The sequence below is a fragment of the Notolepis coatsorum genome (assembly GCF_963971535.1).
Source record: "Notolepis coatsorum genome assembly, chromosome: 17".
In the NCBI taxonomy this organism is placed as follows: domain Eukaryota; kingdom Metazoa; phylum Chordata; class Actinopteri; order Aulopiformes; family Paralepididae; genus Notolepis; species Notolepis coatsorum.
Window position 1 is genome coordinate 64,202,636 of NC_140181.1, and position 18,436 is coordinate 64,221,071.

The following is an 18,436-nucleotide window of genomic DNA, read 5'->3' on the forward strand; positions in this document are numbered from 1 at the left end:
TTGTTTTTGCTCATTTTAACAGACAAAACACAACACATTCTAGTAATTCTGGTTTACACCTAACCCTTATTATTGCTGTTATGATTTCCAAAAATAAAATCTCACCAATCTTTAGTAAAATAGGAGATTTAAGTGTTTATCTGGAATTGTGAGGATAGGTATTCGCGGTAACCTGGGATCAATATGTGAAACGTAATTATCTCCTAAAATAATTGGCCACAAAAGACTAAACTCATTTTGGTTGTTCATTGGGGAGCCAAGATCATGCCCAAAACATATCATGCATCTGCCATGAAAATTAAGCCTTTTATGTTTGTTATCAATTGAAGGCCATGAACTATGTTGACTCATATCCCATACCCGGATTTTTCCTTCAGATTCAGCTAAATTTGAATTCTCTTGAGATAACTCGGGGAGAACTATGGTATTATGTTACATGATGATGATATCCCTACAAAACAACCAAAACATTTTAATTCTCTCTTAAATTGGAGGAGATAGTGAATTGGTATTCCCGGTAACTTAGGTCAACTTTAGAGGTCCGCCATCCCTCATTACATGATGTTTTTTTTTTTAAAGGTGAATTATTTGGCATCTATAACAATCATTCTTGACATGAGAAAAGATTTTAATGTTGTTCGTATAACGTCCTGGGTTATATGGCTTAGAAATGGGGCAGGTTACCGGGAATACATGCGTTACCCATAGAGAGAGAGAGAGAGAGAGAGAGAGCGAGAGCGAGAGCGAGAGCGAGAGAGAGAAAGAGGGGGGGGTGACAAGTGACCCTGCAGACAGGCTGATTCTGTCATCTCAGTGGCCCCACTGTCACTTTTATTCACATCTCCAAAGGAAAAAGAGCAGGAAGGAATAATGAGGCTGGTCCTGGAGGGGATGAGAAGCGAGGAGGAGAAGAGGAGAAGAGCGAGGGATGATAAATAAGTGAGGAGCAGCAGGACCCGGTGTCTGCATGTGCGTCAAGGTCGCTGGGGCTACGTTTACACCTGCCCCTCAAGGCTGGAAAGGCACAAGTGATGATCAGATCACTGGGAGCGCTGTCCTTGACTGGCCAGGGCCAGGCTGCTCAGACAGGCTGTGGACACCATGGGGACGGGCTTAGCAGCACTGAGCCTGCTGAGTGCCCCCGTACTCCAACAAAACCCCCCCAGCTAGAACACGGCCGCTTCCCTGAGCTCCACCACTTCGGCTACGGATATCCCTTTGAACCCGACACACAAAAATGTGTATCTGCTAAAGCGAAGGAAAATGTTCTTTTTACATTTTTATTATTATTATACACGCCACCTTTTTGGGAAATTAGCTTATTTGCCATCTACCCTGGAGTTAGCCTAGCTTAGCATCATTCACTGGAAGTAGGTGTGCCAGTGTAGCCTAGTTCACAACAGTTACAAAATACACTCAAACTTTCCTGTAAACATGTTGTGACCTGTGTATTTACCAGCGCGGCTGTTCCCTAAGCCTAATGCATGCACAGAGAAGAAAATGGTATGTATCTGCTTGTCTAACTCCAAATAAGCAAATTTCCCAAAAAGTTGCAAAATAAAATTCATATTCAGCCCGTTTCCGTTATTGACTTGGGTAATTCTCAGGACATTCATTTTCTGGTGTCTATTATTCCAGGTAATTAACTCTTCGCCTTGCGTAATATATATATACATAGTATACATACATTTTTCTTTTTACTCACCCAATTGCTGAATCGATCATTGTTTTCTAAAAACGTGTGAGAATCAAATTATTATAACAGTTGGGTTCCTACTAAGTCCAGAACTTGTAAGTCGCTTTGGATAAAAGCGTCAGCTAAATGACTAAATGTAAATGTAAATGTAAGTGCACCTTGGTAGGTCTGCCCTCGTGTTGTAGGGACAGAGCCCTTATTACTTACTACTGTGGTTCCTTGACAAGTAGACCTTGTAGGGACAGAGGACCCCCCACCCCGGATCATCTTCACATGGCAGTTTAGCCTGCCGCCAGCTAGCATGCATAAATAAAAATAACTCATAACTAGTGCACAAAAGGACGGCTGACTTAATTTGTTGCGATTCGCTGTGCTCCCGCCGTGGGCCCTGGCTTCATTCAAACGTGCCCATCATGTTCAATTACAGCACAAACACAACCCATTCACTTCCATTTGATCTGAGGCGCTGACTGATTCTAGGCTCCTCGGCTCCCACAGAAGCCCTGGGAAGCGTCAGAATTACAACGCAATATCAAAGTGCAGAAAGAGGCGAGGAGGAATGACTCATACAAACTAAGGACAGACCCAACAACACAACATGAAGAGCGGCTCAGCCTTGTTTTATTCTTTTTTCTTTTCCCTCCTTTTTCCTCCGATTTTCTCCCATCCCAATGTTAGTCGTTATGCCAATTCCCAATCCCCTTCCTGGTCGCTGCGCACTTACCCCCAACAGTCGGTCTGGGAGAGTGTAGGCTACCACGTGCTTCCTCCGACACACGTCCAGCCAATCAACCGCTTCTTTTCACCTGGCAGCGCGGATTCTCACTGAGAGGGCGTAGCGTGTGGAAGGATCACACTATCCCACTTAGATCCTATCCGCGCTTAGCAGGCGCCCCGACCGAACTGTAGGAGTCGTTGTTTACAACGACCCGGACCCACCCCGCCAGCTTCTCCCACCCTCTAATACTGCCAATTGTATTAGTGTGAACGGCCAGCCAAGCTGGTGACAACCCCGGAGCTGTGAGCTGGATTCGAACAGGCGAATCCAGCCGCTCCGGGGTTGGTGACGAACGCAATCTCCGTTACGCCACCTGAAGCCTTGTGTTATTCTAAGATCTGGCGCTAGACAAAACAAGTAGTTTACTTTCACAACTGTGATCGGTTTTATCTCCGGGTGGGAGGGGGTAAACAAACACGGAGGTATAGTGTGTCATTTAGTATCGCGGCTGCAGTCACAGCTCTCCATCATTCTGACACAGTGATATCCCTCCCACCCGCTTCCTGTGTGATGTTTGATCAGGGAGAAGGGCTGCCATTTTCTGATTCAAGCCCTTCAACAGCTGCGGTGAAATTCAAATCTAAATTCAAATGGAGGCCAACATTACCAGCCCTCAATCTTTTCCCCTCTCCAGTCTTTCACGGTAAAGATTTATTCTGCAGGCGATAAACAGGATGCAGCTGCTCTGGAGCGGCTGGAAACTCACAAGTGCTTTTTCTTTTTTTCCCTTTTACTGATGGTGCGCACACACACACACACACACACACACACACACACAGAGGCACTGAAAGAGGATTTCACCCATCTAATGAACACACTAGACAAGCCAGACCAACAGCACGGATTTAACACTCTCACTCAACAGCTCCCTCTAAAGACACAAAGCAAGTCCTTCCTCTGGTATCACCAAAATGATACAGAAACAAGAAATAATAGCTTTATAGGCATTTTGAAACAGCCTGAAAACTGGTGTTATATATATATAAAACATAAAACAAATACTGACTTACTTATCACTTTTATTGAGAAGAGGATTTTTATACTAGGGAATATGCCTGGGAATACGATCAAAATGCGCTTCCAATTGAAGAGCACGTTTCCGACCAGGTCTCCCTTGCAAAACAGAGATTTCGTCTCCCAATGGGACTTCCGGGTAAAATACAGGAAATAGATGAATAAAAGGTGTCTTACCACTTCATCTTCAGACCAGCACTTCTCTATGAGTTTGGGAACGGGTTTCTTCACAAGCCGCTGCAGGGCCTTGCCTGCATCATAACTGCTCTCGTGAAGCTGAGGAGAACCAAAACAACACCACATGAGCACGTCAAATGGTTTAAATAAATAAATAAATAAATAAATAAATAAATAAATAAAAATAATCAAAACAATTCTCAAATGTCTTATAAACTGATCCAAGTGCCCACTTATTAACAGAATGAAAAAGATAAGAGGCACATTTTGGGAAACACACAAAAAAAAACATCTCAGAGGACTGAGCCTTTTTATGGTAAATCTCAACATAAAATCAAGTGCCAGAGGAAATGGCGTGAAAACATCGGAGGCCTTTGTCTGGCCGGGATATAAGCAACACGGTGACGAAGACAATTGGCACGGAGCTATAAGTGCTGTGCCACATTAAATTGGGTGAGACGGGTGGCGGAGACACTCCTGCTCTGAGAATAAACAAGCATCGCTCATTGGAATTGCAAATGGCGAGGGAAGGTCGAGAGACAATGACCTGCCAGCGACGTTAATTCTCCAGTTTATAGAGTTGGAATATAAATGCCCTGTTTATGATGATTCCAATCGCTTTCTTTCGCTCGATTCCTCTGCGTTCATTTTCAACGTGGGGGACAAATCTCTCATTATGCCTAATGTATTGTGAGCTTCAGAGGCCTGCTTTATTAGAGCAGGGGGGCTACTCCACTAGCTTACGCGCTCTCATCATCGTCCATCAACAGGGAGGCGACGTCACAGCTAATCGTACATCGGAACGTTTGCATTTCCTACGCTAAATGATAGTGTAAATTGGTGTAAATGATAGTGAAACCCAGAAGGACCGTGATAACTCCATGTGTGTATGGCTGGTTGTGTGGCTACTTACAGTGTTAAGTGCATTTAGTGTAGTGTCGTCTCTGGAGGCCGCTAGACACCCGTCTTCCGTTGAGCCTCCGTCGCACATCCCTGCGAAGGCAGCCATGCTCCTGTGGACACAGACGGTGGACAAGGTTGAAAGAGGGAAACCCCTCAATGTATCGTCATGATAGTGGAATTGTACCGTGTGAAACCATACCAGACCAAGTATGGAGAGCAAGTGGCATTAACAATACTACACCGAAGAGTATGTAAAACTATTTGCAGGGTGTCCAATACATTGCATTTCAAATTTGCATACTTTTCCCAATTTCTTCACTGTATTTTATATTTTTGGTCAGTGTTCAGCCCCATATGTGTTGATAATCAGGGCAATGTGAACATTGAACTTAATGAACATTTTAGTAATTTGTGTATCGGAACAGAACAGTGGTTTTCCCCCAAGTTTTTGTGCAATTTCAAAATCTGGAAATGATTGAATTCATGTAAAACCTTTCTAGACCGGTGCAGGAACTCTATATATTACCGTATACTATTCAAACAAAGGCTAACTGTACAAACTAGCAAGCTAACCTGCTCTTTTTCTAGCTCATGTTGTCATTTTGGTCTTGAAAATGTGGATATTGGGGAACAATCTTCTCAGATATAATGACACTAGACTTGTGTCTCATATAGTATATTTTGATATTTATACTTGTGTATCCTAGATGGAATATTTGGATAATTATGCTAAAATCTTTTATAGGCTATCACGGGTATTTTAAAGGTTTAGTATCATCAACACCAACTTTTGTTGTTACTGAAGAATCTGGTGAGCGCATTAAACAAATTCTCGTCAGGTCTGGGAAACGACCATATTTCTAGCATGGTTGCTATACATGGTTGCAGATGAAGTGCCATGACTTCTCCCATTACTATTCCATGACAATATTTGTCTGCGGTTGTCTGTTCTAATGCTACATTTTCCTAGCAACTAAACTTGACATGCCCTACACTTTTTGGACATGCCTATTTTTCAATTTTCTAATTCCATGACTTTCCATGGACCCTGGTCTAGATTTGATTTGGGGTTCTTATATAGTCATTGACATTAATTATCCATTTAAAAACTCCTGCAGGTCCTCTGTCCCGGCTCACCTTGCAGCTCTGAGGTACATGAGCAGGTCACAGTCGTTGACGCCTGGCATCCACACCAGCTCCTCATTCTCTGTCACGGCGTGGCCGCCAGGGGAGGGGAAAGGCTGCAGCTCTGGGAGCTTGGCCTAATGAGGCCCGGGAGAAGGAGAGGGACAGATGGTGTCACACTACAAATAGCCTGCGCGCTGGAGGACAATATCAGCTTTCAGATGCCTGTCATCTGCCTTCCACTGTGTGTCTGAGTGGTGGCAGAGGGAGAACAGCAGGGACAAGTTACAATCACAATGGTTCAATGTCCTATTAGACTCTCTGGTTCACAATGGTTCAATGTCCTATTCGACTCTGGTTCAATGTCCGATTAGACTCTCTGGTTCACAATCGTTCAATGTCCTAATACTCTGGTTCAATGTCCTATTAGACTGGTTCACAATGGTTCAATGTCCTATTAGACTCTCTGGTTCAATGTCCTATAAGACTCTGGTTCACAGTGGTTCAATGTCCTATTAGACTCTCTGGTTCAATGTCCTATTACTCTGGTTCAGTGGTTCAATGTCCTATTAGACTCTCTGGTTCAATGTTCTATTCGATTCTGGTTCACAATCAATTCTGGTTCCGACCTCAACTAGTCGAATAATCGATCGAAAGGAGCCGTAGTCGACTACTACTACGATTTTTATTTTTTTTATGATTCTTTCCAAAAGCAACGAGGCCTAGAAGCGTGGCTAATGCTAATGACGTGCATACCAGCGAGGCTAACTGCCTACGAAAACGGGCACAGAGGCACTGAAAGAGGATTTCACTCATCTAATGAACACACTACCAGACAAATATCAAGATGTATCCATCAGTGGACCAATTGCATGCTTTTGCAGAGGACAAGAAGCCTTCAGTCGACTCCTTCAGACATTATTAAGCACCCCCCACAGCCCAAATGGAATGATTCACAAAAGAAAATAATATATATAGGGGGTAGTCGACTATCGACAAATTTTGGCCAATCAAAGTCGACTATACAAATCCTTAGTCGGGGACAGGCCTACACTGGTTTAATGTCCTATTAGACTCTGGTTCACAGTGGTTTAATGTCCTATTACAGGGGTTCACAAACCTTTTTATATCAACGACCCCATTTTATTTAGGAATATTTTTTGACGACCCCACACTTAATACTTTGAGTGCCAGCCACGAGAAACTCGTTAGTTCATGCCAATGCATTGAGTGCCAAGCGATGAGAAATCTTGTTTTTAATCGTTATTTTTTTTTTATTATCGATTTCCATTCATTTTTCATCAATCTAGCCTCACGTTACCACTGGGACTGTTTGAACAGGGAAAATACCGCCCCCTATCGTCTGCCGGATGGTAATGCACCCTTTGGATTGGATTGAATGAAAACGCATGGGGAAAAGAAAGTCCGGAATCCACATTTTACTTGTCAGGCATGTAATCCGAGACGATTGCAGTCTTCGCCGACCCTCAGAACAGTGTGCAATCGGTATCTCCAGTACCCAGTGTTGGATCAATAAACGCGATCGATATTTGGAATGGCGATCAGGAATTGGAATAATCTTTTTTGAGAACATCTGATCTGAGGTAAGGAATCTATTTTACCAGTCTTGGGATAATCAGAGCTCTTTTCACCTATATCTCAGCGTGTCCCATATGTGTGTGAGTGTGTGTGTGCTGATCAGGAAATAAGATAATCGATTTTTTCAGCCCGCTTCTCTAGCGTGCATAAGTACACATATACTATCGATAATCTAGCGTTTATTTGAAAACGATTCATAAATAGGCTGAAAAATTACAATGTGTTTTGTGTATTCCAGTAAAGCGCGATTCCTGCAGAATCTTTTTTCCCCCTGGAAGTCTAAAAAAAAATAGCGTTTTTCAAAATGGTATCAAACGGAAATTAACCGATTAAAAAACAATCCGTTTCGACAATCTTGACTGCAAACAAGTCATTGATAAGCGACAGGCGTATTAGACACAGCCATAATTTAAGATATAGTTTATGCGTTCGCAAATGTGATCGCCCTTCCATTGACTACAGCGCTGTTTTTGCCTCCCCCTGCTGGCACGGAAAGTGTTAATGTAACGCGTAATTTCAATGTGGAATTAAGGAATATCATTTGATCATGCATATTTATTCGAAATTTTTATTACAGCACTATGTTATCAATACACGTTTATAAAACAAGTCATATTTAGCCAAAATATGTTGCCAGAAAAAAAAGATTTGTACTTCCCAATGCGCTGTCACCTACCCACAACCCCACATTGGGTCGACTCGTGACCTGTAGTTTGAGAACCGCTGTCCTATTAGACTCTCTGGTTCACAGTGGTTTAATGTCCTATTAGACTCTCTGGTTCAATGTCCTATTATACTGGTTCACAGTGGTTCAATGTCCTATTTGTCTCTCTGGTTCACAATGGTTCAATGTCCTAACAGACTCTGGTTCACAATGGTTCAATGTCCCATTAGACTTTTTGGTTTAAAATGGTTCAATGTCCTAATTGACTCTGGTTCAAAGCAAAGCCCGACTCGGATGCTTCTTTTTCCACAATCAAATGCACAAAATGTGGCTGTGGGCAGAGCTGCCGCGGTATTGATGTTTTCCTTACCGCACAAATTTGCGAAATATTTCCTACCGCGCCGGTATTACCGCAAAATAAAAAATAAAAATAAAAAAAGTTTGAATGCATTTTTTTTTTTTTAGTAGTAGTCTATTCTTTATAGCATATAAGTGTTATATAATTATACTTGTAGTTGTATTATCTGCGAGACATCGCCACCACGCAACAAGTCAAAATGCTTGCTATCTGCAAACAGCTCCATCCTCCACTGTGTGTCAAATCACATTCAGCATTGCCATCTTCCCAGTGTTGTTATGAAGCATGATAGCTAATTAGCCAATGTTCAGCTGCAAAAACGAATAATGTCAATTATGTTATAAGACATTAATATCAAGAGCTATCTGTAGCTACTGCTAGCCGGCTAGATGACGTTAGACAATGCATTAGGGCTGACCTTCGAAGCTTTTTTTGGCAATCGAAGCTTCGGGGCCGAGCTTCGATTTTAATTCGAAGCTTCGAAAATTTTTTAATTTTTTTTTTTTTTTTTTTTATATCTTATGTTGTGGGACTTGTACAGCACTTTCATAAACGTTGTTGTTTTTAAATGTGCTCTATAAATAAAGTGGGTTGGATTAATTAATTAAGTAGCCCCTTTCGTGACTGACGCATCCAACAAGGTTTCACTCGGCTGTGTGATTTAATTCAAGGTGGATCGCTGTTGTCGTTTGAACAACTTCAGATTTCATGGGAACTACCAATCCCCCAAATCAAGAATGTTTAAGATGAATGAAGTAAGATTTTGATTATTTGAAATATGGCCTGTGTAGACTAAACTATGCACAGAATTATGTCAGTCTACAAGGTCCGGATTCTACATGGTCCGGCAATGTAGACCTTGTAGACTCCACTACAGACCAATTATCAGTGAATGTTCATGCATTTTTAAGAAGGGCAACTTCCACAAAAAAACAAAGAACTCACCAAAACATCTCAGTAGCACCTTATCTAAATGTTATATTTCATATATGGAGATTCGTATTTATTTATGTATTGCATGCATTTCTACATTTTATTTCCTATTTTGTTTATTCATCCCAGTATCTTTCTTTCTTATGTGTGGAATTCTACAAGGTGCGCGCACACACACACACACACACACACACACACCTACACACACACCTACACACACACTTACATTTAGTCATTTAGCTGACGCTTTTATCCAAAGCGACTTACAAGTTCTGTACGACAAGACAGCAAGAAGGGTACAACTCTATCAGCTGAGTAACAATGTTCATCAAAGTGTTGCGTGTTACAGTGTAGGTTAGTTTATTAGGACAAGTGCATGACAGTAAGGTTAGTCACGGTTAGATTTTTTTTTTTTTTTTTTATCATTTCAGATAATGGTTGAAGAAGTGAGTCTTCAACCATTCGGCTGTCCTAACTGGGATGGGTAGTTCACACACACACACACACACACCTACACACACACACAAATCGAAGTAAATTTTTTTTTTTTTTTTTTTTTACTTCGATTTTTTTTTGAATGTTCGAAGCTTGTGCCATCGAATCGAACGTTCGAAGCTTCGAAGCATTTAAGACAGCCCTACAATGCATCATGTATTAAAATAAAGTGAACTATTTAGTTTACTGGATCATTTCGTTGTGATCTAACGTGAGCTACCTATGCTAACGGAGGTCTCATGCTGCATTTGAAATGCGCATTTGTTGATATCAGGAGCTATCAGTAGCTAGCCAGTTAGACAACGCCTCATCATGTATTAAACTAAAAATAGTTGACTGTGTAGTTTTGTTTAAACAGTAACGTTAGCTCTGTAGCTCACGAGCGATAGCTAGTTAGCCAACGCTAGCCAGCACTTGTGAAATGAATACCAAACTGATTATATCAGACGTTGATATCAGGAGCTATCAGTAGCTAGATAACACTAGACAACGCGTCGCCTCATGTATTAAACAAAAGTGAATAGATGACGGCCATTTTGTTTAATGCTTGTTAAATGTTGAAAGAGCTCTGAGGACGGTGCCCATGCACTCGAGGGTTTGTTGACGATATGCCACGGGTCTGGGAGGAGGGGGGGGGGGGAGGAGGAGGAGGAGGAGGAGGAGGGGCAAGACGGTCAGCAGAGTGTGGCTGTGAGAGAAAAAAAAATCCTCCGTCCCCGTTTGTGATGCGGTATTCAGCTTAACACTGTGGTGGCCGTGATGTAACAGCGATACCGCGGTAATGCGGTAATCGCGGCAGCTCTAGCTGTGGGCGTCGCTAATACACAAGGAACAAGAGTGCAAGAATCAATTCAACATTGTTGTTACTAAGCAACACAAAGTTTGACAAGAGGGTTGACAATTGACGCAATGCGTGACGCTTTGAGATATGTTCAAGTGGGAAAAGATTTGCCGTTTCGGAGATGTGAGGTGCACACCTGCCACGACCAAACAGTTGAAAAACAACTGATAAAAGAAGCAGGGCGTTCACAGAAGCATCCAATCTGATCACACCCTAAAACGACACCAGTGACTTTTCTGTACATATGCCATAAGATCGTTGAATCATTTCCAATGATTGCTTTTGAAAACATCTGAAATATACAACATTGTGGAACATTGCCAATTGGGGAGACAAAATAAAACGACATGATAAACCACGTAAAATGCAGGATAGCTTGTCTTGGTATTGTTTTGAACGAGTGAACGGAACAGCAATGATTATGGTAAACCTGCAAAAGGTATGCAAAGTTTCAGGCAAAGGGGGATGGTGTGTGAAAGTGAAGTCAGATGGAAGGTGTGTGTCGTGCAATGACTCACTTGGTGGCTGGGGCCCACTCTGATCTCTCCCTGTGTGCTGTTTAGTCGTCTGAAAGGAGAAAAAGTAACAGATTGAAACAAATATTCACTTGGACGAATTTCAAAACCCAACACAAACAAATCAAATTGGAGCAGGTGTGCCAGGCAGAGTAATGGCACAAAGCACTAATTCACAAAATGAGCGCGATAAAGCTGACTAAAAGGCAGAACGCATAAAAGAAAGAAATCTTCAGAGACAAAAGAAGCCCATGACAAAGGAACGTTAAATTTGTGACAAAAGAGATGGGCGATATTCCTTTTATTGTGGTAAGTCTTTGATTGCAAGGAATTTATATTTTAACAAGTTGGGGACCTCTGTGAGGTGTTTTACTGTAAATCACATAAACAGCTCTTAAGAGAATACTTCTAGAATGTTCCTGCAGACCAAACAAATTTAGAGTATGTTTGCAGGCTGATACTGTGGATGCAGCAATAACAGAACCCTCCCCCCACCCCCCCCAAAGGGATGGTGGTGGTGGGAGGGCAGGGGGGACTACCGCTATACAGGGATAGTCTCTGAAATGGCTGCTGGTACAAATGTTGGTAGCCATAGCAACTGCAATTTAATAATAGTGTTCCGAATCTCCAGCTGCAGTGGATTAAAGAAAATGACAAGATGTTCCTTTTGAAAAGCCTTTCCCTCCGTTGCCTAGGTAACACAGTGCCGATTTTCATACAGCCAAGTGCGGGGCGGCCCAGAAGCTGTCAGTATGATTTGCACCCAGAGAAGCTCTCACTCCATCATGGGGACTGGCTGACGAGGCCGGTGTGAAACCGGAGAGGCCAGGTCCCTGCGCTCTCTTTACAGTTCTCCAACCACACGCTCTCAGGCGGGTACATATTTGACCCCCTTTCTCCCCCTTCACCCAACTCGCTCCCCTCTCCCCTCCCCTCCGCTCTGACATAGAGCAGAGAGTTGTCAGAGGAATATTCCATACTGTCATAAAATTTGGCTAACAGATGCATGGCATCGACATGGAGCAGAGAGCAGGCCCGACGTCTGAATTGAAAGTCTCGTCGGTACGGTCAGAGCCGGAACCCAAAGGGACACGCAAGTCCGGTCAAAGTTTTCGAGCCAACTGTAAAAAAAAATGAATACAAAAATAATGACCAGCTGATGACCAGGACTGGTGCCATGAGGTGACGTCAGTCCTAAGCGGTGGCAAGACAATGACCATCACAGGCCAGGTGTTGGACTTCACCACAAAAACATTCCGAGTTGGTAACAGAGCAACTAGCTTAAAAGGATCAGAATATTAAGTACTATAAAGAGGGCCGAATTTTGTACAGACAAAAAGTAAGACGCAACCATTTTCTTATCAGTTATGTAACCTTGTGTCTATTCCCATTTCATTATGGTAGAATACAGGAGCATGGTTTTCTTTTATTACTTCACCTAAAACTTTTATTACAAGTGAGTTACTAGTAGAGTTCATGGCTGCAACTGAAGTACTGTGATATGACAACCTTATGACACCACCTTACGAGTCCCAAGCACTGTATTGTTGAAAGTAGCATGTGTGTCAAAACGCACGGTCCATACAGGATAGCAGTATTAACATGTGAAAAACAAGAGCTAGGCTAAACCTTCAACACTCACACTGGCTCCAGCATGTCTAAAGTAATGAGGTCTGTACCCCAGAAACCAGCTTTCTGGTAAAGGTGTGATAGTTATCGTTTTTAATTGAGACCACAATGGAAGGCTGGGTAGATGGGTAGATATTATTCTTCACATTATTCGATGATTGTTCCTCACTTCATGTACTGCTATATTGAGTGAATAGCGTCAATAAAGATTTGAAGAAAAAAAGAATAATAAAAGAACATGAAGGAAAAAAACAGGCATTCAACTACCAACATTTTTAAGACTATGACAACTAGTAAGCGAGCTGGCCAGCTTGCCAGTTTGTGCCATTAGCCTGCCGCTTTCACACCAGCCTTGTTTAGTCCGCTTGAATGGAACCCTGGAGCGTTTACCCTCTTGGTGCGGTTCATTTGGGTTGGTGTGAACACCGGAATCAAACTTGGGTCCGCATCAAACAGCAGCACCCTGGTCCACCGGTCTGAGGTGGTCTCAGTCTGCTTCCAATTTGAACAGTGGATCGGTCCCTTCGAGTTGTAAAAGCAATCGGACCAAAAGCAGGGAAATATCCGAAAGGTTTCACATTTAATACGTTGACTGGGCTGGTTTTGTTGACATTTTCTTTTCCACATATTTCCAAATGTGTGATCTTTCATCAACACAAGGTTATTATTTTCACTGCTGGTAAGTTCAAAGTAGCCAAATAATGTGATAATAAACATATACCTAATAATTCTGGTCACAGCAGGCTTGTCAGTAGCAAATAATTAATCACCCGCCAGTGAAATTGGAAAAGCATTTTCTAACATTTGTACAAGCCAAAGTGGAGATCACAGATTAATTTAGTTGACATTATGTTTCTTAGGATAAAAATTACATCCTATAAAAAAAGCTCATGATCACATGGCTTTGTTTACAATGTGTGTTTTGTTTGTCAACTGGCAAAGTGAAACATAAGCAAACCAATAAAAACTGCGACTAAAGTTAAGTAATTTCTTTTGATTCCGACCATTTCAAACAAACTTATAGGTGTGAAAGTGCCCTTAACACATCCAGCGCCGGAAACGCTTTCCAGCGTTATTGGCCGCCATGCGTTGTCTGCCAGGATCGCTGTACAGCGTTTTTGAGATCATTATTTCATTTTTTCGCCATGGCATTCATAATTCATATACCCACCCCCGGTCCTGCAGCTGGACCTTAGATGTGACTGCAACGACGGCTCAATACCGCCACCTGGTGGATGGTCGGGCGAGTTACACTCGCAAACAGGATGTGCCATCAGTGCATCGATGAAAATCATCCGGCAGTCACATCTCGTTACGGGACTCCCGACAGACACTATGTACATAATGGATCGCTTTCTAAACTTAATAATCGATATGATTTCGGCATTTATTGCGCCATACAAACCGGGAATGGACCTAGGCGATCGGCGTCGTATAATTGGGATCTTTCACCGCCAGTCTCATTGGCCCACGGTAAGAGGAATATAACATTATTTTCAACCCGATTGTGCATTTCCTTGTTTGCAAACCATCTGATCAATATATCCACCCAACCTACATAAAGCAGTTACTGATGATCGGGGAATTATAAACGACCCCCACCCCCCTTTCCTCCGCGCATGATGAGGCATAATGTATACCGATCATATAAATTTTTTTTTTATCCACTTTTTCTCCAATTTTCTATTTTTCTCCCATCCCAATTTTCATATCATCCAATTCAACCCTCCCCTGTCTTTGAACGCTGTTTCATGCCTCCCACAAGCCGGCTGCAATGTGGACTAAGTCATACATAGCACGAGTCCCCTCCGATACTCGAGGTAACAGCAGTCACATCTTTCCACCTGCGCGGCTCGATCTTTCAGCGTCAGGGGTCTGGGCTTTGGAGGGGCCCCGCCCCCGCCGCTTCCTGATTCTACTGCGCAGGCGCACCAACCGACCTGTAGGAGTCACTGTCCACAACGCCCGATCCCCACCCATCAGTTTCCCTCCCCCTAATACTGCCAATGTGTATTAGTGCGGACGACCAGCTAAACTGAAAGCAATGTGGAGCACTGGGCTCGAACAGGGAGGCGAACCTGTTCGAGCCCAGTCTCCAGTATTCGTGGTGAGCGCCTTGCCCACTGCACCACGTAGCCGCCCCCCAATCATATACATTTGAGTTTTTTGGTGTAGCGTGTATGGGGGGGAAACGGCAATCGATAATCTATATAATGCGTTTGGGCCTATAACTAGCGTTTTTGGAATTACAGCAGAAAAGATTAAAAACATACTTATATTCTAGAAGGTATTAACACAACAATGTATGAATGAAAAAGTATAACGTTCCCACATCCTGAACGATAGATAATCGATGTTGAATGGGCCATAGTAATGTCAATATAGCAATACAATTTTTTAAAGTTATAGCCCTGCAAAGAAGGTAAACATCTCCATAGGCTTACAGCGCTGGCAGAGAGGGGCATGAGATGGGCATAACCCCCGGCGGGCAATGTGTTAAAGGGGAACTCCAACATTTTGGGAAATTAGCTTATTTAACATCTTCCCTGGAGTTAGACAAGAAGATACATACCTTTTTTGTCTCTGTGCGTGCATTTTAGCTTTGGGAATAGACGCTCCGTTAGCATAGCTTAGCTTCATCACTGGAAGTGGGGGAGGGTTAGAGCCTTACAGTGCCTTACAGTGTATTGCAAGGTCTGACATTGACCAAACTTGATATGCATGACCTTGGTGGGCTCTAGGTCAACTCCTGAAAAGGGGGTCAATGTCAGACCTTGCAATCAAAAGTTAGGGGCGCACTGAAATTATGGCAAGGGTCATTAGCCCCCTAACTTTTGATTGCAAAGTCTGACATTGACCCCCTTTTCAGGAGTTGACCTAGAGCCCACCAAGGTCATGCATATCAAGTTTGGTCAATGTCAGACCTTGCAATACACTGTAAGGCTCTAACCCTCCCCCACTTCCAGTGATGAAGCTAAGCTATGCTAACGGAGCGTCTATTCCCAAAGCTAAAATGCACGCACAGAGACAAAAAAGGTATGTATCTTCTTGTCTAACTCCAGGGAAGATGTTAAATAAGCTAATTTCCCAAAATGTTGGAGTTCCCCTTTAACTAAATAGTTTTGTCTATGTTTGGTGTCGTGTCGTGCTACTTCATCTGGTCTATGGTGCAGCAAAACTGTGGTGTTGTGACCCAAGAGTTATAGAGCTCTAAGAGCTACTGCTGCTTTGCACTGAGCACATACCAGTTACTATGGATTTATGACACTTGGATCACACCTAACCTGTGGCCATTAAAAATGCATCTTTATCCCCTTGTTTTCCAAACATCTATGCCAAAGAGCAACAAATTAAAGTAGCTTATAAGCAAGACCATATACTCTGCATAGTCAAAAAATAATAATAAAGTGCTAAAATGCTAATTTTCTCTTTATTTCTGCAGGCAGAGAACTAGAATAGAAATGTTGAATATGTGGTGTGGGTGTCTTCTACAGTACATCCAGCCTGTAATCCTGTGGGGGAAAGTTGCATAGAATGTGTTCCCGACAAGTGTGTGCGGTCTGTCAGGTCCACGGTGCGTTTGGCAGGAGGTTGTAAGGATGACAAATGAGCCATGTGCACCAGCACAGGAGAACATGGTCTAGAGAGACAGCCATGTTTTTAGTCAGGCAAATCCTGCCGCCATTTAGATAGAATCGGCTGTGGCGGTCCTGAGAGAGCAGGCGGACTACAGAGGCATGGCAGTGGAACGCTGCTATATGTTTACAGAGTGTACATTAGTATACCTGAACAGATGAAGCCTACTGAATAAGCAGGGCATCCAAAAACAGGTTGCTATGTTAAGCCTGAATTAAAAATATGCACATTAATTCACAAAAATGCAAACATATATATATGTTTATATGTTTAAATATATGTTATTTATATATATATATATATATATATATATATATATTTTTTTTTTTTTTTTTTTTTCAATTGCAGAAATTTGTTGAAACTTGACAAAGGCGGAATCAAAGTAAGGTCGACATTTTTATTAATAATAGGTTTATCGGCTTATAATCATGCCAAAACTATCATTGATTGAGATAAGACAGGGATTGCACTAACAGCACATCAAGCATGACTATAACTAGTGTTTAATGATAATATTCATGTTTAATAATGATATTCAAAGTATAAGTAATATAATACTCTTTACAACAATGCCCATCTTGCACACGAGACACGTTAACCTACATACTGGAGAGCTCGCTCACAAACCCAAACAACAACGTGACACAGTCTGGTCAACTTTCTGTGCTCAATCAACGTTAACCACGCCCCCAACATCAATCTCACCCAATCCCTGCACGAGTCTGCAACACACGAACATAATTGTAGCATCATGCAGAAACAAAGAGTCAAACGTCAACATGTAAACAGTCAACAGTGAGTTGATTCCACGGCGTGTGTTCAGAACACAGACAGAGGCACAAAGCACAGCGACGCTCCACACGCCATGTCATCCCGATTGTAAACACGAGCAGCACAGAAGAGAAGACCGCTGCAAAATGGAGACAGTGCAGCCTCTCTGGCTATTATATTCCCCGTGGAACAATACTGGCGATATATTTTACATACAAAAATGCGAGGTTGGGTCGCAAAACACAATGCACGAGGACTTTATGGGGGAACTCTATCGTGGCTCGCGAATTATCTTTACGCCTAACGGTATGCGATCTGGGATGACAGACTAGATCTACAACTATCCAATTCCACAAGTAATACCGAAGCCTATCGACTCGCTTGCCCCGACGACACAGTCGTTGGAAACGGTGACATTCATTCAGGTAATAACAGCTAAACATGGAACAGTTTACCAGACGGATGGAATGCGAGTCGCGGATGAAACGAGTGAGCGCTCGCGTAGTGATACCGCTAACTAAGCATGAGAATACATTCGCAAACCTACCTCCGTGGACTGAACAAATCGTCCATTTCTGACATGAAGCTCTAATGGTTGGACGGTGACACTTTGTCTACAATGCTCGTTGGAATAAACTCCCCTCCCACCTATTGCTAGGTGCTCAAAATGGAGAAGCACGCATTCGCCTCGGAGAGGTGTTCACGGAGCCTGTGCTGTGACCTCAGCCCGCACGTCTTCTCTACAGACACTACTGAGCATGTGCTGCGACCTCACACACACACACACACACACACACACACTGTTGAGTTATTATAGGAAAACGCACGCATACACACACACCCAGGATACGGGATTCATCTCTCCTCGTATGTCTGCCCCATAATAAACGAGACTGAAATTGCAAGGCTGTAGACACAGTGCTCGGCATACCAAACAAGCAGACACAGGGAGGGAGGGAGGGAGACCGATATTGAATGGGGCCCTGAATCGGGGAGTTCCTAACAAGCAACATTGGATATGCAGCAGCAGCGCCTTCTGTCACTTCAAACACCACAACAAAGCAACAGTAACCAGCCTATAATAACAAATAATTACATGTGTGTCCCCCCCCCTCTTTCTATTGGGACAGAAGATAACTCCCAACGTGTGCATTAAATGAATGGTGCCCTTTACTGTACAAATAAACACTGGAGATACAAGTGAAATATTATAACAAATAATGCAATAACATTACCACACATGAATACAGGCATATTCATATGCAAATGAATATACGTTACGGTATTATGATTTCTGTCTTT

General features: G+C 42.6%; 1 protein-coding gene across 5 annotated transcripts in view; it reads right to left on the bottom strand.

Annotated features, from left to right (window-relative positions):
• rerea (arginine-glutamic acid dipeptide (RE) repeats a) overlaps nucleotides 1-18,436 on the bottom strand; it is a 249,906-nt gene that overhangs the window by 32,352 nt on the left and 199,118 nt on the right. For 4 of the 5 annotated variants that reach the window (XM_084333675.1, XM_084333674.1, XM_084333673.1 and 1 more), the window contains exons 8-11: nucleotides 11,102-11,150; nucleotides 5,706-5,830; nucleotides 4,579-4,678; nucleotides 3,666-3,764 (exon numbers count right to left, since the gene is read on the bottom strand). In XM_084333675.1, coding sequence (XP_084189801.1) covers nucleotides 3,666-3,764; nucleotides 4,579-4,678; nucleotides 5,706-5,830; nucleotides 11,102-11,150 — 373 coding nt within the window. Of the gene's footprint in view, nucleotides 1-3,665; nucleotides 3,765-4,578; nucleotides 4,679-5,705; nucleotides 5,831-11,101; nucleotides 11,151-13,117; nucleotides 13,154-18,436 lie in introns of those variants that run through there. The other variant, XM_084333676.1, reaches the window with a different exon arrangement.